Here is a 25,235-nt window from a genome sequence, read left to right as displayed (position 1 = left end):
GTTTTATCATAAAATTGCTTCCTCCCTTTTGACTCCTTTCCGTTTTCTTCTTTTATTTAAAAAAAAAAAAAAACTCTTTTTAACTTTGCTAAGTTTTGTGTATTAGTTTAGTTTCTAATAGATTTGACACTATATTAAGTTAGGTTTGTTTCTAATGGTTAGTTATTAAATGAGTAGAAACATAATCCAAACGACTTCTCGTTTTTTTGTACTTTCCCACGTCAAACTTCATGTATAATGAAAATTACGTTGAAGGCAAATTTTAACTTACACTCTATGAGTTTGATACACTCATGATTTGATTAAAAAGTCTAAACTTGATATGAAAGTTTACGTGGAATTAGGCTTTTGTGAGCATAGTTTCATGAGAGATGTGAGAGCTTTAGTATCTCTACTCACTTCTCGACTCATAGGAGTAAGTCAAGATTTTTTTTTTCCATCTACGATCTAAAACTAAACAATATTTTAAAATTTAACGACAATAAAAAAGTTAAAATCAAAATATAACTACTCCCTGAAATATATACATAGGCTATATACACACACACTCGTGTTTGTAATTAATTAGGGTCGGTGTTCTTTTATTGATTAAAAGTGGAAAAGTTTGTGGGGGAAGGGAAAGATAAAAGTTGGAAGTTTTGAAAGTTTGTGTGTTAGTGTATGAAATTTAGATGAAGAAATTTTTGGTTAATTAAGAAAAAGAAAACAGAAACGAAATTCCTATTTCCTTTATTATAAGAAAAGGAGGGTTGTTATTATAAAGGCCTTTGTGTTTATGTCTTTCTTTGGTTTAGGGTTAATTATTAATTTGTCAAGTTTTCACTTTAATTTTACAAATTCAAATCATAACAGGAATTTGCACTACTTCCTCTCTTCTTTTCCCCATTTTAAATTACAACATTTGAATACACCAACTTCATTTATTTAACTAAGTTTTATCTACATATCCATCCCAATAAAGCTAACTACATATTAATTATTATAAACACAAAAACATATATGCTTTAATACCTAATTAATTTTTAAAACTATCTATATATATAGAAAAGTAGACATGAGTAATTGAAAGACCACCATTGATTCATAGGTTACTTGAAGGGAGAAAGCTTAAGCAACATTTTGAAGTCATCTATTATCAGTAGAAATAATGGACATTCTCATCCCACAGAAAGTAATTTACATAGATTATTTATTGTACAAATAGCTGTGTATTTGTAAAAGTATTTGAAGGAAACAAATTATAAACTATGTATGAGTTAATTTAATTTGAATAAGGGTTGATTTTTATATAACACTTCTTATAAAGGTTAAAATAATTTTGTAGATAGATTTTGGTGGAAGGTGAAAAGCATCCCCCCGTCATGATCCTATGATTGACTCTGTGGAATCGTACACGAAACAAATACGTCAAACCCACTTAATTTATATATTATTATTATTGAAACAAAAACAAAATTTCTATTAATAACCTCTAAACTTGTGATATTTGGCTATATTTACACATATTTTTGTAAATTTGATCATACAAAATAATTAATTAATGTTATTGTTATAAAGTTTAAAATAAATCAAGTTACTTTAGTTTTGAGTATGTTTTGTGTTTAATTAGAATCTTCAATATTGACTAATTAATTTCAACTACAAGAATAATGCTCTTTTAAAATTTATTACGAAAATATGGCTGATTTGCAAATTTAATATTATATAGAACATTAAATTTACAATTGGACATCTTTTTAAAATCAATGTATCTATTAATTTGAAATATTTGTGGTGAATATATATATAGTTCAACAAATATATGTCTACACATTTGAAAAAAGAAATTTGCATAAAACTGGGGGGCCAATGGGGTATTAAATCATGTGGTTAGGAAGGGTAGAGTTATGAAAGAGTATAGCTTTTGATATCTTCTTCTTCAATCAACTGTGGAAGAAAGATTGTGATTCCTTATACACCTTCTTTACACGTGTATGCCAATTTCAATAATCCAAATCCCCTTCATATATTTATATTTATCCGTATAAACATTGGAAACCTTTTTTTTTTCCCTCTCCTAATTTTAATACAATAAAGAAAAAGGATGTATATGGTATGAATCTATATTCAAACGACCTATAATGATATGAACTTCAAGTAATTGCTTAGCTTTTACACTCTTAGTTTAAGTGTTGTGTTGAAAAATCAAACCCTAAGAGGAGATTAATACATAAAGAATTTTAGTTAGGTTGAAGAGCAATTCCTCAAATAAAAATGGTAGAGACAAAAATCAAGAATATATCTTAAATTGCATGATGTATATTTAGTAAATTGTACGTTCAACAAAAGTAGAACGTGTATAAAGAATGCATGCATGTTCATCCTTGTCTCCCAATGTCAATTTTCAAAATGTAAGTATCAAAGAAAATTCCTTTCTCATTATTATTCTCTCTTTTCGAGTAGGTCTTTCTTCTTCAAATCAATCAATAATAAATGAAATAATTCATTTGTTTTATTAAAAAAATATTAGATTTATTGAATTGGTTGAATGAAGATGTAGTTTAAGACTAGAAAAGAATGAGATATACTAAGAGTAGAAATGACAATAGATAGGGTTTAAAGAAAAACGAAGGTGATCAATCTATTCCAAATTTAGTGGTGATTGCAAGAATTCCCTATAGAGTACTACTCTCACATTAGAGAAAAATAAATAAAGAGAATTTAAAACCTCTATTAAAAAAAATAAATTAAAAACACACCATGAGAAGGATTGATTTTATGAAAGATGCAAAGGTGAAGCATATACTGTCTGAAAATCCCTTGGAAAAGAAACCATATAATATTTTAAAAAGATGTTAGTTTTTAAATATATTAAAATGAAATAATAAAATATTTATTATGTATTTTAAATATTTTGAGGAGTTTTTGTGACATATAAATTTTTCTTTAAGAAAATATATAAAAATGTATTAAAAGATGAAGTGTTACTAAAGAATTAAAGAGAGAACCATATAATATATTGATATAGGAAGGAGTAAATAAAGATGAAAAGCATATGCTTAGTCCTTTGAATAATCTGTGTTTTCGTACCAAAGCATATTATCACATTCTCATTTAATCCATTTTTCTCTCATCTCCTTCACTAATTCTTTTGCTACTTTTCCATACATCAAACTTTTCAATTCGAATAAATAATCCTCGAAAATGACCTCATTTTGTCGCTGCCTAATTAAGTCCCAAATTAATATCCTTCACGTTAATTATATATATATATATATTAAAGTTTATCGATGATAAATTCTTATAGTTTAGACTTTTATCTACTTTGAATAGATTTTGACTATATTTACAATTTTTTTATTATATATGTTTAGTAATAATTTGAATTTAATGGTTATATCCAAACACAATCACAAATTTTATATTTCTTTCAAACATAATTTGATATATATTGTCATTAGATATTTAAATTTTCATATCATGTATCATGTATTTGTTGTTGATTTTCTTTGCCAGACAATTTTTTTTTCATTTTAATTAAAGAGAAAGAATAATACTTGCTTAATAGGAATTTTCTATTGGACGATGAAAATTTGACGAGTATTAAATTATTAAAAAGAAAAAATAAGTAAATAAAAGTTTAACTCAATTGATTTGTGTATGTACTTGAAAACAATTGAAATTTAATACCATGTTTATCATTAATTGAGGAGCCTTTATCCTACTTGTAGTATTTATTAATAATATTCTAATACAAAAATAGCATTTTAAATTATTTATAAAATATAGCAAAATCTATTAAATTATCTATAATTTATTTAAATTTAAATTTTTATATATTTTATAAATAGTTTAGATTTTTCTGTTGTCTACCATAATTCTTCAATAAATATATGTATACATTTTTTAAATAAGCCATAAACTAATTTTTGGGTCGAGAATCTTAAAACTTTGTTGATCCTTTGTATTTAAAGCAAGAAATGAAGTCATGGATTAAAAACCTTTTCTCGAGAGTCAGGATAAAGAAAAGTATATCGAACAACTTTTATATACTATTCGTCTGTTCTTTTAATGGTTTGTAAAACACACTGATGTTCAATGAAACATATATAATTTTAGATTCAATTCGATCGATAATAGGAAAAGAATACACGATTGTTTTTATCTCTTTCTTTTAATTGAATAGAATATTCTAATATTTCCACAGGTGAAGAAAGCATTTGAAGTCTGATGAAAAAAAAAATGCTTAAAACATATGATTTGGAATTTTTGAAATGATATTATATAACATAAAGTGGTTGCTGCCTAATTCAACCCCACTTAGTGGAATTGGATTTCCTTGGTTCAAAATTATATATATATAATTCCAATCCATCATAGGAGAGGAATCCAATTCCTAGGAATCTCCTTTCAACATTATTATTACTATTAGAACTATTATTATTATTTCTTAATGAAAGCATTAAAACTACACGAGCGTTTATGAGGATATGCCAAGGAAGAATTAGTTTATCCATGATTCCCCAACACTCAAATGTGTTTATCCTTAATGTATGAATTGAATAATTGAATCTTCCAAAATTGAAGGCTCGTCAAATAGTCAAACCAAAGATTATAGTAAAACCAACATTGGGATATAATGTAATTCTTATTCTGGAATCATTTTTAACCCTAATTCTCCTCTCCAAACAATTCACTGAATACCACTACACAATGAACACAGAATTTGATTAATTAAAGTTGATCAATTACTGCTTCAAATAATTCCTTTTTAATTTCAAAAAGCTTGGATTTGGATTACGATTTTCTGGAGACTTTTCATTTTGTTTTCTTCGTCCATGATTAGATTAGATACGAGAAATAATGGAATAATATTATTCCACTATTTAGTCAATATTCAAATGTGGCAGTGTGTTAAGTATTTACATCAAAAACCCTACCTATAATATTCTCTTACTTTCACTCACCTATTTTTCTTTTTAACAGTGGTAAATAAAAATAAAACAGTTATAAAAACAAAGGTCAAACTTTTCTTACCCATCAATCGTATATGAATTATTGAAAAACTTTCGAATCAAAACCTTACTTGATGAATGAAATTTTCATAGTTTTGGAAGATAGCATGCTAATGATAGTGGATGGTAATAAAAGTGACAAAAATTAAATTAATGTCTATAAATTAAACCCTAAATATTTCAAGTCTTGATTTTTTTTTACAAAGCATCCACTATATATTTTTTCTATAAAAATCTATTTTTGAGAAAATAATGGAAAAAAACCAGTGCCCTCTTCTCTTTGATTCATTTCACTCTTGAAAAATATATAATATAAGGTAACAATTAATACTTGTTTAATGTATAAAGTAGGTAACAAGGCTTTACATATTTTTCTTCTTTTAATTAATTTACACCTTGAATTCGTTTCTATTTTTATTTAAAGGAAAGAGACCACTTTTAGTTGGATATGGTTAAAGTACAGCTAATAATCCTAATGATCCTTATGTAGCCAATGTGTACTACAACATATGGCCTTTTTGTTGGTTTAATTTTATAATGATATAGAAAAAGGGGGAAACAAATAATAGGTTATAAGAAAAATAAAGAAAAGAAATAAGTTTGTTTGTTTGAGAAAATGTGAAGACTTTAAGGTGAATTGAGCCAATTAGAAAGCATGAAAATGATGGTTGATTCAGATTTGCATATTAACTTTGGTGCCCTCTGCCACATACTGACCCAAACCCCAACCCAAACCCCAACCCCAACCCCAACCCCCTCTTTGCTCTCTTTCTTTTTTCCCCCTCTCATTTGATTCATTAACCATTATCTTCTTTAAATATTCTTTTCTCTCTTTTTTGTTTTTTCTATTACTATTATTTATTTGTTTGTCCTTTTTTTTAAAAAAAAAATTGTATAGAAACTGACACTACCACTTTTAAAATAAATAAAATGTGAAATGTAATACACTTCTTTCACTTCTGCCTCCTCCTCTCCATCCATCCATCAATCAATCGTATCGTTATTTTTAGTTGCATGCTGTGTTAGATTTGTTTCTTTAAAGTTTCTCTTCTTCAGATTCGCCCATTTCGTTTTCTTCCTCAGCCTCACATATATATATTTTTTATATATAAACATCAATGTTTTTACTTTCTATATATATTGTTTAATCCATTATTTGTGTTTTATATTCTTACCAAAAATATGAATCTGGTCATCTTTTATACTTTTAATTAATGAAAAGTAATGTTTTTCTTTTAGTTTTGAAGTGAATTTAATAGCTTTAAATTAAAATTCTAAAAAAGTATGACTTTCCTTGGCTACTCTACAACTAAATAATTCAATTATTTTTTCTTAAATAAAATATTATTAACGCATGAGTCTATCGCCAACATGTTAAATATTCTTTCAAATTTGTAATATGTTGATATTTGATATTTTTTGTTAAAATTTTCAAGTGCTTAATTGAAAAAAAGAGTTAAAATGTTTTGACAATCACTTAAAATAACACATTCTTTATATCTCGAGTTTGATTCGGTATCATGTCGAAGAAAGAAAGGTGAAAAAGGGATGTATTTGAAGTATGGAGAGAGCAATTATGAGTGAGGAAGAAAGTAACAAATAAAAATAAAACAATTATTGGGAATCCTTTGGAGTCAGCCTCAACAACCATGCTCGATGTCAATTCTCCATAAATATTATATCTTTTTTGATATCAAGTTCTAATATATTTATATCTATATCAACATCTAAAAAAATTGATGTTTGGTATAACCTCGTAATTAATTGTTCAATTAACAATGAATCTATAAAATTTTATCGATGGAAACTTTATAGTTGAGTAAAAAAAATGAAAAAAAAATTGTAACATGTGGGACTTAAACTTAGGTCTAAATTAAGGGTGTTGTAAGACTAATTCATTACTAGACCAACTACTAATACACACATATAATGAGTAAACTCGAGATGAGTTCAAACACCCTAAGCCTACAATAAATCTATTAGAATTAATTAATAAATTCAAATATGTTAAAATGTTGTTTTTTTTTTTTTGGATCAATTCATATCCCTTATGTGTATATATATATATTTATATTTACTTAATCTCTAGGGTAAACGAAATATTTTTATCATATATATGTATATAGTATATGAATTAATGTTAAGTTAAAGTTAATTTTGATAAATGATAATAATATTAGTATAGAATAATGTGTGCCCTAGATGAAGACTTGAAGTCGAAGTGATAACAAATGGGGGATTTTCAATTTGAATTGGAGAAAAGGGAAAGAAAATGAGAAGAGAGTGGGAAAAGGAAGGAAGGAAGGAAGGAAGGGTTGGGCAAGTGGTGAGAGGAATAGAAATGATGGAGTTGAATTAATAACCAAACTTTGGTTCCAAAAGAATAACATAAATACAACAAATAGTAATAATAATACTAATGGAATAATACATAATCATAATCATAATGGAACAAATGATTTAGGCAGCAGTCCTGCTATGACCAATAATTAATATACCACACTGCCTTCATACTTCTCTACAATTAAAATCAATTATTTTGTGCTTCATCTCTCTCTATATATATCATAATAATAACAATATATTTATATTTATTCTTAACAATTATTGCCACTCTTTTTGGAATTTCAAACTATTCTCCCTCTACTTTTTGTATTGTTTTATTGTATTTTACGATGAGTATTGTACCACAAGCAAAATCTTAACAATCTTTCAACAATTTTATTCGTATGAAATTTTAATCATCACTACAACATAAATAAATAAGTGAAAATGTCATATATGAGTAGAATAATATATATAACTTTGTAATAGATGTTATAATTTAGTCTATTTATTTTTAATTTTATAAAATTTTTATTCCTAAAAAATGGTAATAATTTAGTTAAATGTAAGTCTTAATGAAATTTCTTACATATCTTTACACAATATGAAATCTACAACATAAAATATTAAAAATTTACATCTAATTATGAAGTTTTTAGGTACCAAATATATTCTATAACCCTTTTTTCTTATTCAAGACAAGACATCATAATTTATCAAATTAGGAATGAGAAGGAAGGCCGAAAACTTTTTGGAAGGTATTTTGATTATTCATAAAGTGTTATTTCTAGAGAGTCAAAGAAGACAATTAACTATATACACATTTTATAATATTAATTAAAAGGATCAAATTAAAATGACGGTATTATTTGAGGTAATAAGAAAGAGATTTGGAGTTTAATTAGGGTAAGCTTAGTTTGAGAAAGTTTTGTGGAGAATCTAAGACAACATAATAAACAATAAGAATGATCTCTCAACCAAGTATATGTATCAGAATTCAGTATAAGATTCCTTTTCATTAGGTGATTTTTGGTTTTTAGTATAACATCCAATACTTCCCTCTTCCAACCTCAAATCAAAACCAATCTTTTTGCTTCTGTTTGTTAATCTTCTTCCAAAAAAACATTATTCTAAAGTTTGATTTTCTATTTCAAACTTGAAACTTATCTTCCTATCATATCAAATCAAACTTTGATATGATCCGATCATTGTTTCGTTTTTAGTTTTATGTTCTTCAAAATTGCACTTGATTTTTACCATCGGTTTCACTTTTTAAAATTGTATGTCTTTGTGTATTTAAATTTTTTTATATGAATACTTTTAGTAACGAAACATGCTTGTTTTTAAAACTAATTAGGCTAAGAATTTAATTTTTCCGAAAGAAAGAGAGAATGAAACTCATACAAAAAAGATTATCATCAATTAATAGAATACCTTAATATTTATCTTTTTGTTTAATGTTAAGGAACAATGGTTTCTAGCTATATTGTTATAAGTTATTTTAGATTAAAGCGGGTCATCAACTTTGTGGAGTTCATGAAATATTTGATAAAAAAAATCACAAAATTAATTATTCTTGTTAAAAAACCACATATATTATGGTGTCCAATTAAGCATGGAAAGTTGAGAGTTTACTAAAGGGTGAGACCGAAACTAATCCTCCCTATTTAATGAATGAAGCATACTACAATCTATTTGGGTTTTAAGAAGATGATAGGTAGTTTGAATTAAGCATGCAATTGATAGCATACTACGACCGAAACAATCACATTGACATTGGCATTAGTCTCGACCTTAGACCAAGAACAAAACTGAGACCGAGCCTTTTAAATTAGACTCATAAACCCTAATATAAGTTCGTTGAGCCAAAATTTCAAATACATCATCATAACTTCAAACAAATTAAATTCATTCCAATATTCAAACTCTTAATTAACTAAACAGTTATGTTTTCTAATTTAAAGCATTAAAAGATGTGTGGTAAGTACAATCATGTTTCTTTTCCTCTAAATCATACTTTATTTTGTATATATTATATGAATTAAAATATAATTTTTTTTTCTATATTTTAACATTTAACTTATAATAAAAATATTATTGTTAAGTGAACATAGTCTTCTAAAAAATATTTTCATCACCTAACAAATTATCCACATCCACATCAAAGCCATCTTTTTTCAATAAATAAAAAGTTCAATTTTTTATTAAAAAATCCTAAAAATTGTCATAGGAAAAAAAAATGTTACCAAAATCTCTAATAATGGCAATTTCTTAAATCCCCATTTGATACATAATCAATTGCATGATCCATAGAGACAATGGAAGAAAGAAAGCTAAAAAAAATATGTAGCAAATGATTCCACTCCACTCCAAAACCAATTAAGGACAAATCAATTTTAATTAATTAAGATTAATACCAATCAAAACTTAGTGTATTATTATCTATTATCCTAAAATCTAAGTGGAAACCATGCTGGTCTAATAAGAATTAGCCTTTGTGTTCATGCAAAAATAATGTCTTGGCCAATCAATTTCCCCTTTCCCTTATCACCTTATGCCATTTTTTCAACGCATTCAAATCTATCAAACTCTTTTAAATCCAATAAACTTATACGAATTTTTTCGATAGAACGAAAGAAGAAAAAACGTTTGACATTAATTCAACCTACCAAACTATTGTCGTTTTCTGTTAAATTAATAATATAGTTTAACAATAATTGACATGTACTCTTCTTTTTTTTAGGTTTTGAAGTTGAAATTGATCTTATACTCCCACTTGCACTATAAAGAAGAAGCGTTTATCAAATTTATTTTTTAATGAGGTTGGAGTGTCTTGAGACAACGAGTCTCTCCATATTACTTAAACTTACTTTTCAAAACTACTAACAAAAAAACATCATACCAATAACGTTGCGTTGTACTTCCATTTGTGTTGGGCTTTTTCCATATACTAATTGCGTGTGAATGAAATGTTGTTCTTACTTTTGTATTCAACGTCTTCTCTCTTTCTAACGAATTAAGAGACGTTATACAAAATTATCATCGGACACTTTTTCACTTCTATCTAATAAAGTGAGTGCATGTGTGCAAGTTTACATACATAAGAGTAAAGAGTAGAGTTCAACTTTCAACTAATTAAACAACATGGGTTTGATGTTATATTAGATATGGTGTAAACTTTGTGAGATCTCTTGATTTTTTTCGGTGTGAAATTCTCGACTGCGTGTAGGTTTAGGTTTTTAAAAAAGTTGGAAGGGCATGAAGAAAGATAGTGTTTTTCTTTTTATTTTGTTTTTTGGGGGGAAGGAAGGCTTTCTAGCTTGGTCTCTATTTTTCTTTTTTTTATTTATTTGAGGGTCCTACAAGTTTTCTACTTTAAATTTCCCCACCCTTTTCAAAAACTACAATGAAAGTTGTGGTCGTTAAGTCAGCCATTTCCGGTGGCCGTCAATAAATCTCCGGCGAACCTGACCACTATGGTCTTTCAAGTGGAGAAAGCATAGGATATTTTAGAATGTGCTGTCGAGAATCAGTACGAACCACATCAATCCAATTCCTTTTTTCTTCCATAAATAATGTCATCACCTTCTTCCTTTCAACACTCACAACAATCTCTTCTTCATCATCATCATCATCATCTTCATTCCCTCTCTCACACTCTGCTTCAAACAGAGTCTAACAATATGGTCAAATTCTCCAAACAATTTGAAGGACAGTTGATTCCTGAATGGAAACATGCTTTTGTTGATTATTGGCAACTTAAAAAAGACCTCAAAAAACTCTATCTTCTTAAAAATGATAACAATCCCGCTGCCGCCACAACCGCCGCCACTGCCAAGGCAGCAACTACCCTTCTGTCTTCTATAAAGAAGCTGTCTATATTTTGTCACCAACAAAGAGATCATGGACCTATTCATGTATCCTTTCTTTCAACTTCCCACAATTCCATTTTTAATATTTGTTTGTGTAATGATATGATATAAAGTTTAAATCTTTTTGTTAACAGGTTCATAAGAAACTTGCTTCTTCTGCTAGTAAGGGAGATATGTATGAAACGGAGCTATTGGATCAATTTGCTGATACAACTGCAGCAAAGGAATTCTTTTCTTGTCTTGATTTTCAGCTTAACAAGGTGAATCAATTCTACAAGACTAAAGAGTCTGAGTTCATGGAGAGAGGAGACAGCTTGAAAAAACAATTGGAGATTCTCATTGATTTGAAATCAGCCATTCAGCACCGGCGTCAGACCGGCGATATTGCACCGGATTCTAAGGAGGATAGTTCAATTTCTTACACAATTTCTTGTGGTAAATCATCAAACTTTCTTCGTTTCTAATGCAACCAAAAAGTTTTAGCTTGCTGCCAACTGATGGTTGTTACTAAAAATATCTCATTTTGTCCCTTAACTAATCTAGCTCCTACTAGGAAAATCCAAGACTTCGTTTTTTTTTTTTTTTGCTTTCAACTAATGATGTCACCAAATTCTAATTTAACTTATTGAAGAAGGTAGTTGTTATGGCTTTTTATCTCAAAGGAATCTTAATTTTACGTTTTGTTTTGATAAGCAGAGGAGTCTGTTAAGGACAAGACAGAGCAAGAACAATCCCCAGAGAATATCAATGATGAATTGGAGAAAACAGAGTTAGCATTTTCAGACTCACCAAGATCAGAAGAAATGGAAAACTCAACAAGAAGTAAAAGCTTGGATAAAAAATGGAGATCGGTCTCGGGTCGAGTAATCAGTTTTCAGGGGAAGAACATAAAAGTGAACATTCCTTTGACAACCCCATCGCGGACATTCTCGGCTATAAGCCATTTATTCAGGGAAGATTTGGCAAACTCAAAAAAATGCAATGAAGGAACAAAGCTTCACATTAAAAAAACCAGGTTGCACCATGCAGAGAAGATGATCAAAGGAGCTTTCGTTGAGCTTTATAAAGGATTGGGGTTTCTCAAAACTTACAGGTAATAATGATGATATACTAAAAGTTGAATGAAGAACAGATTATTCAAGTCCCATTTCTTTTAATGTTTGTTTAATCATTGTGAGATCACTCTTCAGGCACTTGAACATGCTTGCCTTCATAAAGATTTTGAAGAAGTTTGACAAAGTAAGTAAAATTAGTGACTGATAATTCATTCGTTCACTATTGCCTCTTAAATACTACTTGTAATCATAAAAGATCCCTCATTTATTTTTTTATTTTTTTGTAGGTCACTGATAAACAAGTTCTTCCCATTTATCTAAAAGTTGTGGAAAGTTCCTATTTCAACAGCTCAGACAAGGTAATTTTACGATTGGATCATGTTTAGATTTTTGTCATTAGTGCTGAACACTTCCAATGAGAAAGTTCCCAGACAATGTGAAATGGTTTCATAGTTGGTCTTGTCTGCACTTTGGCCTCAAATTCAAATGAAATTTTGGAGGCAGATATGGTTGTCTGTCATTAAAAGAAGTTGGAGTAAAGTATTTGAAATGACAGGTTATAAAGCTAGCAGATGAGGTAGAGGAGCTATTCATCAAAAACTTCGCTGAGGAAGACAAAAGGAAGGCCATGAAATACCTTAAACCGAAACAGCGTAAAGAGTCACACGGCATTACCTTCTTCGTCGGTGAGCTCTTGAATCTTTAACACATCATTTCCAAGAGATATTGACAAGCAAATCTTGCTTTTCTATTCAACACGCTTTTAATCAAGACTAATCAACAAATAAACTAAAAGTACTGCCATTTCCACATCAGTCCACTTGACTTTGAACTAAAGGCTATTGCTCAATCCACTATTTTGGGTGGACAGTGGACAACAAAAGCAGTTGTCCAAATGAGGCTGAAATTTTAACACCATTCAAGAGTTTTCAACACTAAAAAACCCTTGAAGAAATCAAATGTTATAACTGATATTATTTTTTTGACCTACATAGCAGTAACAGTTTGAAACATTAAATATAATATTTTCCATGAACAGGACTGTTCACTGGGTGTTTCATTGCCCTTCTTATTGGTTACGTTATAATGGCTCATATCATGGGGATGTACAAAAGACAACCTTTTTCACTTTACATGGAGACTGTATATCCAATACTTAGGCAAGTATTTGTATATTTTTTGTACATCTTTTCCTTAGTAGTATTTGTTATTGATGAACTCTAGTTAACAACGTTGGATCTTGTTTACAGCATGTTCAGCTTGATGTTCTTACATTTCTTCCTCTATGGCTGCAACATCTTTGCATGGAGAAAGACTCGAATAAATTACAGCTTCATTTTCGAGTTGTCGGCCACAAAGGAACTTAAATACAGAGACGTGTTCTTGATATGTACTACTTCAATGACAGCTGTCATCGGGGTCATGTTTGTTCATTTGGCATTGCTTTCAAAAGGATACTCTTACACTCAAGTTCAAGTGATCCCTGGCCTTCTCTTGCTGGTAATTTCTCAACATGATGCCATATTTTTTGTATCTAGGATTCATTGAGCCTCGTATCTAATTGGTCAGGTGGTGGTTATTTGATTTCTTACACATTTTCTTCATGTCACAGTTTTTCTTGCTGTTACTTGTGTGCCCCTTCAACATTTACTATCGATCAAGCCGCTACCGTTTCATCCGTGTGATGAGAAATATAGCATTTTCACCTCTCTACAAGGTAAATCCTTGCTCCAATGATCCATTCCCCATGATCACTTGGAAGCTTAAAGCTCTTCTTCAACATCAAGCTTGGTTTCATAATGTTCTCACCACTTTCTCAATTACTTTCTGTAGGTAGTGATGTTGGACTTCTTCATGGCAGATCAGCTATGTAGTCAGGTATAGTATAAATCAGCATGCTTAGCTACAAATTACTGAACAACTAGGCTTAACAGATATGTTAGAAAATGACTTCTCATAATGTTCTTGTGTTTGGTATAGGTTCCGATGCTGCGAAATCTCGAGTATATGGCCTGTTACTACATAACAGGAAGCTACAAAACGCAGAATTACAACTACTGTATGAATGCAAAGCATTACCGAGATCTCGCTTATGCCGTTTCCTTTCTACCTTACTACTGGAGAGCAATGCAGGTATAGGATTCAGTCATCTTTGGCAGTGCGAAGAATTTGATTATTCAACATTGATATCATTTGCACCATATTTTATTTTTATTTAACAAAGTTTTGGATTTTTGTGTTTTCAGTGTGCAAGGCGCTGGTTTGATGAGGGACAGACAAGCCACCTTGTCAATCTAGGAAAGTATGTCTCAGCAATGTTGGCTGCAGGTGCCAAAGTGGCATATGAGAAAGACAAGGCCAAAGGAGTTGGCTGGTTATGTCTTGTAGTGATTATGTCAAGTGGAGCAACTGTTTACCAAGTGTACTGGGACTTTGTAAAGGATTGGGGTTTGCTTCAAATGAATTCCAAAAATCCATGGCTTAGGAACGATCTTATGCTTCGACGAAAGACTGTTTACTACTTTTCCATGGTATAGCCACGACAAAACTCTAATTCTCGGTTTAGAAAAACTTTTAGCTGAAGAAAACTATAATCACTAACAATAATGTGGCATCAGTCACCAATGGAAAGAGATTTAGCACTCAAAATGATTCTATTTCTGAATATAATCCACATGGCTACTATAAAAGATATGAAAGACAGGGCAAAAGATTCTTAGAATTTCCTCTTCATTGGCTCATAATTTAGTTCAGGCAAAGCAGTATTCTCAATCTACTACTGATAAGATAGAAATAGAACCCAATACTTTGTACAATACAGGAAGATTTTAGGTGTCTTGTTAAGTACAGATTCTAAGACTGAACTAATTTTCACTTGTTTTAGATCCTATAGTGAATGTAGACTCTTATCAGACTCTCATCAAAATCTTTTATATTTGTTTGCAGGGCTTGAACTTTATTCTTAGGCTTGCTTGGTTGCAAACTGTTCTTCATTCAACTTTTGGACATGTTGATTCAAGAGTTACTGGACTGTTCTTAGCAGCTCTTGAAGTTATAAGAAGAGGGCTGTGGAATTTTTTCAGGTAAAAGTCACAAAACTTTTTCGGTTTATGAGCATGTGCTTAAAACGATGTAACTGTTTCAAGTCTTCTTCTTTTTGGTCCCTCTAATAAGCATCTGTACTAATGGCCCAGATTGGAGAATGAGCATCTAAATAATGCTGGAAAATTTAGAGCAGTTAATCCAGTTCCACTTCCATTTGATGAAATTGATGAGGTAGATTGATGCCCTATCAGCAACAGTCACTAACGGAATTCGAATCGACGTCAACCGACGATTTCACGGAACAAATGTTTTCCATAGGAATATTATTGTTCCCTTTCACCATCAGCAAAGCAAGCAACGTGATCTTCATTGCCTGTGGTTCAGTGGAATTTGAGGACAGTTCATACACTTGTATACAATTTTTTTTTTTTTTTAATTTGACAAATGAAAAGAAAATCATTCAAAATTGTACAGTTGTGTTAATTATCAAGCTAGTTAACCAACTGTGACAAGAATTTATCATGTTCTTCCTCCATTATTATTATTCACAATTCATCATATGATTTTACCAGAATACACAAAGTTTTACTGTTACTCTATTGTTAGCACTGCTCATCATCAAACAAAAGAGAAACAGAAAATAACTAAGCATTTTAAAATATAAAGAGTTTGAATATGATAAAATGAAGCCATAATTCAAAGCAGAATAGCAGAAACTTGTTCTTTTTGTTGTTGAAATTATGGCAAAAGAATTCCATATTACTGAAAGCAATGAATGAGTGAATTGAGAGTTGCTGAAGTTGCTGCTACAATCAATCTTTCACAATGCCTCTTATGGGAAACAAGAAATTATGTGAAGAATGCTTACATTTCACATGTATAACAATTATCATACATAAAATTTGAAGAGAAACCGTAAGAAATAATGTAAAAAAAAATTCATTTTTCGCAATTAACACTTTTTTTTTTCAATTTCTTATAATTATTCCTTTAACTTCTAAAAGTTAATTTCTTTTCGTAACATATTTAATCATTAACCATAGGATGTAAAGAAGTTAAATTTTTATTTGAATCTCGACATTAATCTCGACCAGTAAAGCTTGGGAAAAAGTATTATAACAAATTATCAAAGAAAAGATAAAAACTTTTCTTATTATTTATAAGAATTTCCAAACAATTTTCTCAAGAAAAGAAAGAAAAAAACACTTCTCATCAGGGTGGACCGGACGAAGTGTCGTCGGTTTAATTGGAAGCTAAAGGAAAACGACATGTCGGCTTTATAGACTATGAAGAGACCACCAGAAGCGGAAGCTTACTGTATAAGCGCCAATGGCATCCATGGCAGCGGCATACACTGTCATCTTTTCATCTCCCACTCTTCTTCAACATTCCTTTAACCCTTCACAAACTCGACCTCATCCATCTATTACCTCATTCAAACCGATAGTCTCTTCCAAAGCAAACCCTAGCAATGGTGTCTTCATTAGGTGAATAATCAAATTCTTCTTTTGTGTTTCCTTTATTATTCCCTTCATCTCTTTACACCACCAAATTGAGCATCTCTATTCCAGGAGTAGAAACTTCTGTACAGCACCAGTTAGTCGGGAACGCAGGTATAAGGTGCTTACTGTTTCTAGTTTGGTTGATGGTTATACTGGAGACGACGATGAACCTTCGCAGAGAAATTCGGATACGGTATGATTTTGTAATGAATATTGAACTGAGGTGGAGATTCTTGTTATTTGTCTTTTTTCGATTTGCAGGGGGCAGCCATTGACATAAAGCTTCCAAGAAGAAGTTTGATGGTAACGTTTACGTGTAATCAATGTAGTGAGAGGACGAAGAGACTCATTAATCGATTAGCTTACGAACGAGGGCTTGTTTTTGTTCAGGTACACCTTTATATTTCATTGTTCTATTGTGTTACAAAATCGTTTTCTGAATTCTATCAAAGCATTTGATACGATGAACCGTTTTGGATTTGCAAGCGAATCGTTGTTCTTGGAATACGCACAATTGGGAAATTCTTACAATATTTGTTGCATTTTTTGTTCCAATACAACAAAAGATGGTTTTATGATGTGGAATACCCTTCAATTCTTGCAATTATGATAGCTTTGGTCCATGACTGAAGCCATGAGGTACTAAATAGACTAAATTTCATGTTTGCAACGTCTAGCAGATTAAAGTTTTTTTTATTAAAAACATATAGTGTGTGTTATTGAAGTCGTTGTGAGTGTAACTCAGTATGTTCAAACATGAACATATACTATATTACCTTTGAAGTTTAGAGTTCGATTTTCCACCCATATTGTTAAGTGTAATTCTGCAGTATCTTTTAACCTATAAACTCTTTCGATGGTGTAGTAAATGCTGTTTAATGTGTTCTTAATGCTTCCAATTATTATTGTGTGCTCAGTGTGCAGGGTGTCAAAAGTATCACAAATTGGTTGACAATCTTGGCCTTATAGTAGAGTATGACTTCCGGGAGGAGGACGTGGATTTGGACTCAAGTTCAGATCAAGTTTGATGTGGTTCAACAATGTCATTTCTCTTTGCAACTTTCACTTCAAATCGGCCCCATTTTTTGAAAATTCATACTGAAGGTTGATGCACCTTTCTTTTTCAAAATCAATTCCTCTGGGGGACAGATACATCACAGTTTGGCAGGCAAATTGGATTGTTATTGATGGGGTAAAGGTAGGCTTGTATCAGCAGCTAGTCATGTTGATGTATAACTTTGACAATCATATGCTTCAATGAGCTGATACAGATTTATTAAGAAGGAATTATCAGTTTACTCAATTCAAAGGTTGAACTCTAGAAAAAGGAACGATTGATTTACTACTTGCTTGCTTATTGTTAGGTACAAATCAACATATGCACTCCGATCATCTTTTTCCATTACAAACAGAACAATATGTGGAAGATATTATGCATCTTAGTAAGAAATTTAGATGGATGATGGGCAATGGCTAGGGGTGGAGTGTTTTCTTTCTTTTGCTTCTTTCTTCTCCTTAGCTGAAAGAATTGTTGCATTACATCTGCACATTCTGATGCTAATACACCTCGTCGAATAGTCATTTTTGGGTGGAATGGGTGGACGGGTGCAGCAGGCTTCTCGGACTGTTCTGAGATATTCCCCTCTCCACCATTGGGAAAAAGTCTGTAAAGGGAAAAGCAAATCAAAGAAAATGTGAATGATTTATAAATTGATAGAACCAAAATAACATCACGTATCCAAATTTCAGATTTCAACCATCAGAAGGGATTGATACTTTTTTACAAAACATAATAGAAACAGAAATTAAACTTGGATCTGCTTAATCAAACTGTGACTAACTGAGGAATAGCCATAATGGAGTGTAGTATTATTATTACCAGTGGATAATTTGATCGTAAAACGCTTACCTGATCCAGCTGCCATCAGCTCCAAGAAGCTTGTTTGGTGCTCCCCATACAAGATTCTCGATCCGTGCCTGTAGTATCGCTCCAGCACACATAGGGCATGGCTCAAGTGTCACGTAGAGAGTTGTCTCCTGTAAATTTTAAAAAATGATCAAAGTCAAGTTCGATATCACAATAATTCTTCTTAAGAAAATAAGATCTCATGCAACATAAGTTCGTTCTAGTGTTCTAAATAGACAATTCAGCAGGCTAAGGTGTAAATTACTGCCCTTAAACTATGGCGTATTGATGCTTTCTCCCATCAAAAGACATCCAGTTCTTAAATGTTTATCACATGCTTAATAATTAATAGAAAAAAATAGTGCTTAATTAAAACAGCATATGAATAACTAGGTGATAGTAACAGAAAATTACAGCAAGCCTCCATGTCTTTAATTGCTTTGAAGCCTCACGAATACAAAACATTTCGGCATGGGCTGTAGAATCTCGCAACTCTTCGACCCTAAAAAATGACCTCGTCAACATCTAAATAAGAGCAATTATGTGAACATGATAGAGAATGAGCCAAAGTACTTACAGGTTGCAGCCACGAGCAATAATTTTACCGTGTTTCACCAACACTGCTCCAACAGGCACTTCCCAAGTATCAGCAGCCTTCTTGGCTTCAGCTAGAGCTTCCCTCATAAACATTTCATCAATTTTTCGCTGCTCAGTTTCAAGTAAGTATGCTTCTTCCCATTCATCAAACCGATCTTTTAGAACTTGCTTGTTTCTTTGAAGCTTCCTTTGTTTCACTTCCCCATCCTTGGTTTCAGTTGTTGATGTCTCTGATAATTTAGCACTAAAAGAATGCCCCAACTGATCTGCAGAGCTGCTTGCAAAGGCTTCGGTTTTACCACTTTGAGACATTTCTTGAATCGTGGGAGATTCTTTTATGCCTTGGGTAGACAGTGGTATGGATGATGGTTCTATATCCAAACCAGAAGAAATAACTTCAACCTTCGTACCGTCTGTTAAAATCGCTTCTCCAGAAACCAACAAAGTCCCACCTGATGGCTTGGGCTCCACTGTATTTGAGGAAGATGGAGTATCTACTTCATAGTATTTGCTTTTCACTTTCTTATCATCAGATAAATCTTGGCCTTGGGCAGAAAGATTTGGTTCTTCCAACTGATCCAATGAAGTGAATTCAGAAACTGTGGTTCTTCCCATTTTTGTATTGTCGCTCTCCTCGTGTTCACGGCCAGAAAACCATGTTTCATTACTAACAGACTCGTTTGGTGAATTTCTTCCACCTGATCTTAAAGCTGACTCAGAGGTTTCAGTGCGTGAATTCCAACGGAGACGAACTATGTCTGAAATGACATTCCACAAGGATTTGCCACTTCTCTTGACAATTGCGTTCTCACTGTGTGCACTAATCTCAGGATCATCAGTTTTGGGAGGCTGCTCGGTAGTTGAGTCCATTACATGCCACATTTCATCAGGAGGACCCTTGGTTCCAGAACTCCCAGACGAGAGCCTTGAGTCATGGTCCTTCCTTTGATAATCTACCAAATCACTTTCTCCATCCTGCTCTTCATGTAGTAAATCAACCTCGGAGGTATTTCTCTCTGCATGGGTTTCAGAAATTAAGAGTTCATTTCTGGACTTCTCCATGAACTCACCAACAAACTGTGCAGATGATCTCTCTAAACGGTCAGCAGAACCTAGAGTATCATCAGGAGTGATAACATACACAGGTTCCTCAATACTCTCATCTGCCCCACCTCCTCGGTAGGATTTCCGGTCCAAAGCTGGACTTCCTCCTGACTGCATGTAAGAAGCACCTGAACTGCTTCCTGATGTTCTTCTGGAAACTACTTGGCCCATTTCACTAGTAGAATCTGTTCGCAATGAATCTCTAGCTGCAAGCTGGGATGGAGGAGGCATTAATACTGCCTGTGACCTTTTATTTTCATCAATATTCACACCAATCCCTTGATAACTACTTTGGGAACTTAAATTAATGGATCCTTGAACTTTTAGTTTTTCTTCATGATTTTTAGACTCTTTTCCTGATTCAGTTTGCACCACACGATCATTATTTTGACCATGTCTTATTATGGTTTCCTTGACAGTTTTCTCCACTACTGATTTATTAGTTTCTTGCTTGAAAATTCTATTTTCAAATATTTTTTCAGAATGTGTAGCAGACATTTTATCAGTGCCATGAACCACTGAAGAGCCATCTCGGGAACCTTTTCTGGAAATAACTCTCTGAGAAGCTTTCTGATCTGTCGAAGATTTTATGTCTTTAGCCACAAAATTTGATGTTTTAACCAATGCTGCATTTTGTTCCTCATTTTGTGTTCTAATTTCAGAACTTGAAACAGAGGTGTTGGTATTGCCTTCTTTGATTACTGATATAACACCAAGATGAAGAAGTTTTTGTCTCGAATTCACTTCTCCAGTGGGATGGTTTTCTATTTGATGATATCCTTCTTCAACCTCCTGATTAGAAGATACATGGAGACCTGTACTTTCACTTGCATCAGACTGGCTTGTCTGCTGAGAGATAGAGATCCTTTCTCTCTCAGTTTTCCTATTTTCTGAAACTCCCAAAAGTTGTTGAAACGATGAACTTCGTCTTGAACTTTTTTCTTGAAGGACAGGACGACCAGTTCCATGATTGTTGTTGCTTGCTTTCGAGATTAGATTTGCATCTAATTCTAGGTTTTCATTCTTAATGGTTAGTCTTTTATGAGAACGAGAAATTTCTTCTGCACTACTGTGGCTTATTTCTGATACTTCTGTACGTTTTTTCCCTTCATTTATAGACACACCACCCACTTTCTTACCTGATACATCATATTTTTTTGATTCCTCATTCAAAGTCATAGCTTTTTTCAATTCCTCTTCCTTGTCAACAAACTTCTTCGTGCTTGAAGTACTTACAGAACCACTTTCCCTGGCCCTTGACAATCTTGAGTTCATCTCAGAGGTTCCACTTGTGGAGGATGTTACTGTTGTTGATATTTCAGTAAGTTCATTCTCTGAGTTCTTCCTCACGTGCCAATTGGCATTATTTCCAACTGTAGTATCATGGACTACTGTTTCCTCTTCTCGTCCCCTCTCATCGTCCGCTTGCCTCCTGAATGTTTCCTTGACCTGCCCATCTAATTTTTCTCCCACATCACTCAAAGAGTCGTATCTATACCCACTGGACGATTCTTCAACAAATTGTACCTTCTTGTCTTCAACTTCAGCATCACTCTCAATATCCCCAGAGGAGGAGAGTGAATAATAAGATGAACAAGTGGACCCTTCTTTTCTTAAACTCTGTCTATCAGCTCTTGAATGAACTAATTGATCACCAATCAATCCATATCCATCTTTCCTCAACTCAACTGCCATTGATCCGACTTTATTGTTATGTTTACTATTTAAAGAACCAAACTCATTGTTTTTCCTCTCTTCTCTTTCTTGCTGGTGGTTACTCTCTCTTTTTCTATCTACTCTTTTCTTTTCAATTGAACTTACCGTTTTCTCCTCGACGCCTCTTCTCACTTTTTTCTCCAGTTCTACTCGTCTCAATGAACTTAAATTTCTCTCCTTCGCTCCGTATTTTTTTTGGTTTCCCACTTCTAGTCTCTTAGATGACTTAATTTTTTCCTGGCTTCCAAAGCCCTCCCTTATCAAACTGATCATTGCCTCAGCAATGTCCTCTTCATCAAATCCATCCGATTTGTCAAATTCACAATCACTATCAGAAGCCATACAACATCTTCTATATCTCCTTCCCTCACTACAATGACAAGTCCTACCATCACTTACAGAAAAAGGAACCTCATAACAATCCAGAACACGCCCATATTCCGGAAGCGTGTAACAGAACCGGTTTCGGCCACCCATCATCAATCTCCTAGAGATCGACCATTGAAGCAGGGTGGATTGCCTCGGCCCATAGAAAATACTAGAGCCTACAGGCACTCTGTAGGTTGGAAATGTATAACAAACACAACAAGAACAACATGATGACGATGGAAGATTCAATGGGTTTCCATTACATCTTTCATTTAAGAAGATGGGACGCTCATTAAAGCAATGGGAAAGAGGCCCTTTACTCCGAATAGAACATACAGCTGAGCTGACATAAGTGTTGTACATAATTTTGTTAAGTTTCCAGCAAAGTGAAAAAGATGAGTGGAATTTTACTCACCTTAAAAAAAGGAGCCTCGAGGGGTTCACAGATCGCGTAAGCTGAAGCTCGAAGTAAAACAACCTTCTGGGGCCGTCTGGATTTTGAATAGCAGATTAGCTCGACTGTGACCATGGAAGTAACAAAACCAATTCACGGAGCTTTGAATCGGTGGGTTGACTCGCCGATTCTGGAATTTCAGTTGAGAACTCAGAAGGCATTTGATAGACGATAGCTCCGCCCATTTTTCTGGGCTTCAAAGTTCAAGTGTATTGGGCCCGGACGGACGGGCCCGGCCCAAATGATGAAACGGATCGGATCGCCTCAAATGACAAAGCTTAGAAATAGAGAAACTATTAGAAATTAAGTTTGTAACAATTCTGTTCATAACTCAATCTTTACAATTTTTAAATAGAATTGATTCTCAATTAATTTATAAATCTAACAATAGAGTGATTTAATTAAATCATACTAATATTTTTTATCTTAATTAAATCATACTAATATTTTTTATGTTGATTAAGTCATTATTTATTAAAAGTTTAGAGACTAAATTAAAGTTTTGGAGAGAATGGTTTATGATTAATTAGTGGTAAAAAAAAAACTCGTTTATAGTGGCAAATGAATTGTCATTATTTCTTAGTTGGACGATCAAATCTGATTATTAGTGGGGGTTTTTATAATAATCTCTCAAGATATTTTGATTAAAAATGAAATGCATTTCAAGTGGGAGAAATTAAATCTCATCATTTATGGTTACTTTTATGGACCAATAATTACTACTTAACATAGTCATAAAGACGTCTTTATCATGATTAGCAACACATTAAAACATATCACCTAAAATTGAGATGGACTTTCTTTAATATCAACTTCTAAATGGTCTCCCTCTTCATTATTATTAATTATTTTTGGAAGTTTCTATGATCAAAATGTATACATAGGACCACTAAAGTGTTGCCATAGTGAACAAATGTATATAAAATATATATTATTATGTATGTATACCTTTTAATCTTCAATTTACATGATGGCAACTATCAATTTAAGAGTTAAAATTGAAAAAGTCTAAGAGATTATTGGTTCTCCACCTTCAATCCAATAGAATGAGCTGTCATAACCAATTACGATCCTTCATATTTCAAACTCTAATAATTCACAATTAACTACAAAACTAACTATTCTCTATCCATTATTCTCTCTTTTTGTCAATAACCTAAACCAAAATAATATTCACCGCGAACACTACCTATTATAACCTAACTCAACATCACAAACATCCTTTAAATCTTTATAACATCAAATGTTGTAGGACTAACTTGTTGAAGATCCCAATACTAGAAAAATCAAAAGATCATCTCACACTCCTTATAAAATAAATTAAGTTACTTCTCGAAAAGAGAGACCATATTGAACGAAGATGGTTTGTGTAAATATAAATGGAAATAATAGATGTAGGGAAGTATTAAGAAGATAACAAAGGAGTATATAATATAATGGAGACAAAGAGGACAGTGAGCAATCTTATTAAAATATATATTGTTTAGGATTAGGGAATCTTGTGGTGGTTTGATTGAAGAAAGGTTGGAGAGTTGTAGTACAGTTGTGAGGAAAGGAGAAAACAAAATGTGGTACCCATATGTACTTCTGCTGTTTCCATACCCATATACACATATATATATCCAACCTATGCAATTTTCTCAATATTAAAACTATAGTTGTCATATGTTATTAACTATATTAATCCCACTGTCTCTTTGGTGCAACCTATTTCATATATATAAAATGCACCCACCACCTTTTAGGTTGTTTTTTCTTTTTATTAGATTAGTTAGGATATCATTCGTACGGTGTGTAATATTCAACTATTATGGTATCTTCGAATGAGAAGAAAAAGAACAACGGATTGAGATTTAAATCTTTAATTAGCTCATTACGTTAACTAATCATTTTTAGGTGAGTTGTCATTAATAAAAGAGTGGTTCATAAAACTAATTATATTATTATATCTATTGTTTGATTTGGAGTGTTTTTCATATTGTGATTGACAAGTTTAATCAATTCTAACAATTTAATATAATATAAAAAATTTGAATTTCTAACTTTTATATTAGTCGAAATATATTTTCTAACTAAAAAAAAAAAAGATAGATTATTCTTCCTCAAACGTTTAACTAACTTGATATCATAAATCGAATTTTAACTAACTTGAGATCATAAATCTAATTATTAATTTAGTAGAGTGGTTAGAATAATTTGATTGAACAATAATTTGGAATTAGGAGATGCTTTGAATGGAAGAGAAAGGGAAGAAAATGGAGGGAGGGGTGACAAGCAAATGCCACCAATTAGGGAT

The 25,235-nt window shown here is 31.9% G+C and overlaps 3 protein-coding genes across 6 annotated transcripts; 2 read left to right on the top strand and 1 right to left on the bottom strand.

The window, feature by feature from the left end:
• Nucleotides 1–10,592: 10,592 nt before the first annotated feature.
• Nucleotides 10,593–15,885, top strand: LOC101206666 (phosphate transporter PHO1 homolog 1). 2 transcript variants are annotated; one of them, XM_004135076.3, is made up of 14 exons: nt 10,593–11,236; nt 11,326–11,626; nt 11,885–12,284; nt 12,382–12,430; nt 12,534–12,605; nt 12,803–12,932; nt 13,286–13,406; nt 13,497–13,746; nt 13,859–13,963; nt 14,080–14,124; nt 14,227–14,379; nt 14,493–14,777; nt 15,193–15,329; nt 15,441–15,885. In XM_004135076.3, exons 1-14 carry the CDS (start codon nt 10,895–10,897, stop codon nt 15,529–15,531), a joined length of 2,481 nt encoding a protein of 826 aa, XP_004135124.2. In that variant the 5' UTR covers nt 10,593–10,894; the 3' UTR covers nt 15,532–15,885. The 2 variants fall into 2 exon arrangements, with proteins under 2 accessions (XP_004135124.2, XP_011655751.1); XM_011657449.2 differs by having other exon boundaries at nt 10,594–11,236; nt 11,888–12,284.
• Nucleotides 15,886–16,477: 592 nt separating this feature from the next.
• Nucleotides 16,478–18,138, top strand: LOC101206910 (uncharacterized protein C24H6.02c). Of its 3 annotated transcripts, none has more exons than XM_031885370.1 (5): nt 16,478–16,778; nt 16,869–16,986; nt 17,055–17,183; nt 17,280–17,432; nt 17,711–17,852. In XM_031885370.1, exons 1-4 carry the CDS (start codon nt 16,621–16,623, stop codon nt 17,421–17,423), a joined length of 549 nt encoding a protein of 182 aa, XP_031741230.1. In that variant the 5' UTR covers nt 16,478–16,620; the 3' UTR covers nt 17,424–17,432; nt 17,711–17,852. The 3 variants fall into 3 exon arrangements, with proteins under 3 accessions (XP_031741230.1, XP_011655750.1, XP_004135125.1); XM_011657448.2 differs by having other exon boundaries at nt 16,483–16,778; nt 16,863–16,986; XM_004135077.3 differs by lacking the exon at nt 17,280–17,432 and having other exon boundaries at nt 16,492–16,778; nt 16,863–16,986; nt 17,711–18,138.
• Nucleotides 18,105–23,130, bottom strand: LOC101215576 (tRNA(adenine(34)) deaminase, chloroplastic). Its single transcript, XM_004135366.3, has 4 exons — nt 19,277–23,130; nt 19,114–19,201; nt 18,703–18,830; nt 18,105–18,457 (listed from the first exon to the last, which is right to left on the bottom strand). The coding sequence occupies exons 1-4, from the start codon at nt 22,846–22,848 to the stop codon at nt 18,196–18,198; spliced, it is 4,050 nt and encodes a 1,349-aa protein (XP_004135414.2). The 5' UTR covers nt 22,849–23,130; the 3' UTR covers nt 18,105–18,195.
• Nucleotides 23,131–25,235: the final 2,105 nt, after the last annotated feature.

The sequence above is a fragment of the Cucumis sativus genome, chromosome 5, assembly GCF_000004075.3.
Source record: "Cucumis sativus cultivar 9930 chromosome 5, Cucumber_9930_V3, whole genome shotgun sequence".
NCBI classification, from domain to species: Eukaryota; Viridiplantae; Streptophyta; class Magnoliopsida; order Cucurbitales; family Cucurbitaceae; genus Cucumis; species Cucumis sativus.
This window is presented reverse-complemented; position numbering and strand designations above follow the sequence as displayed.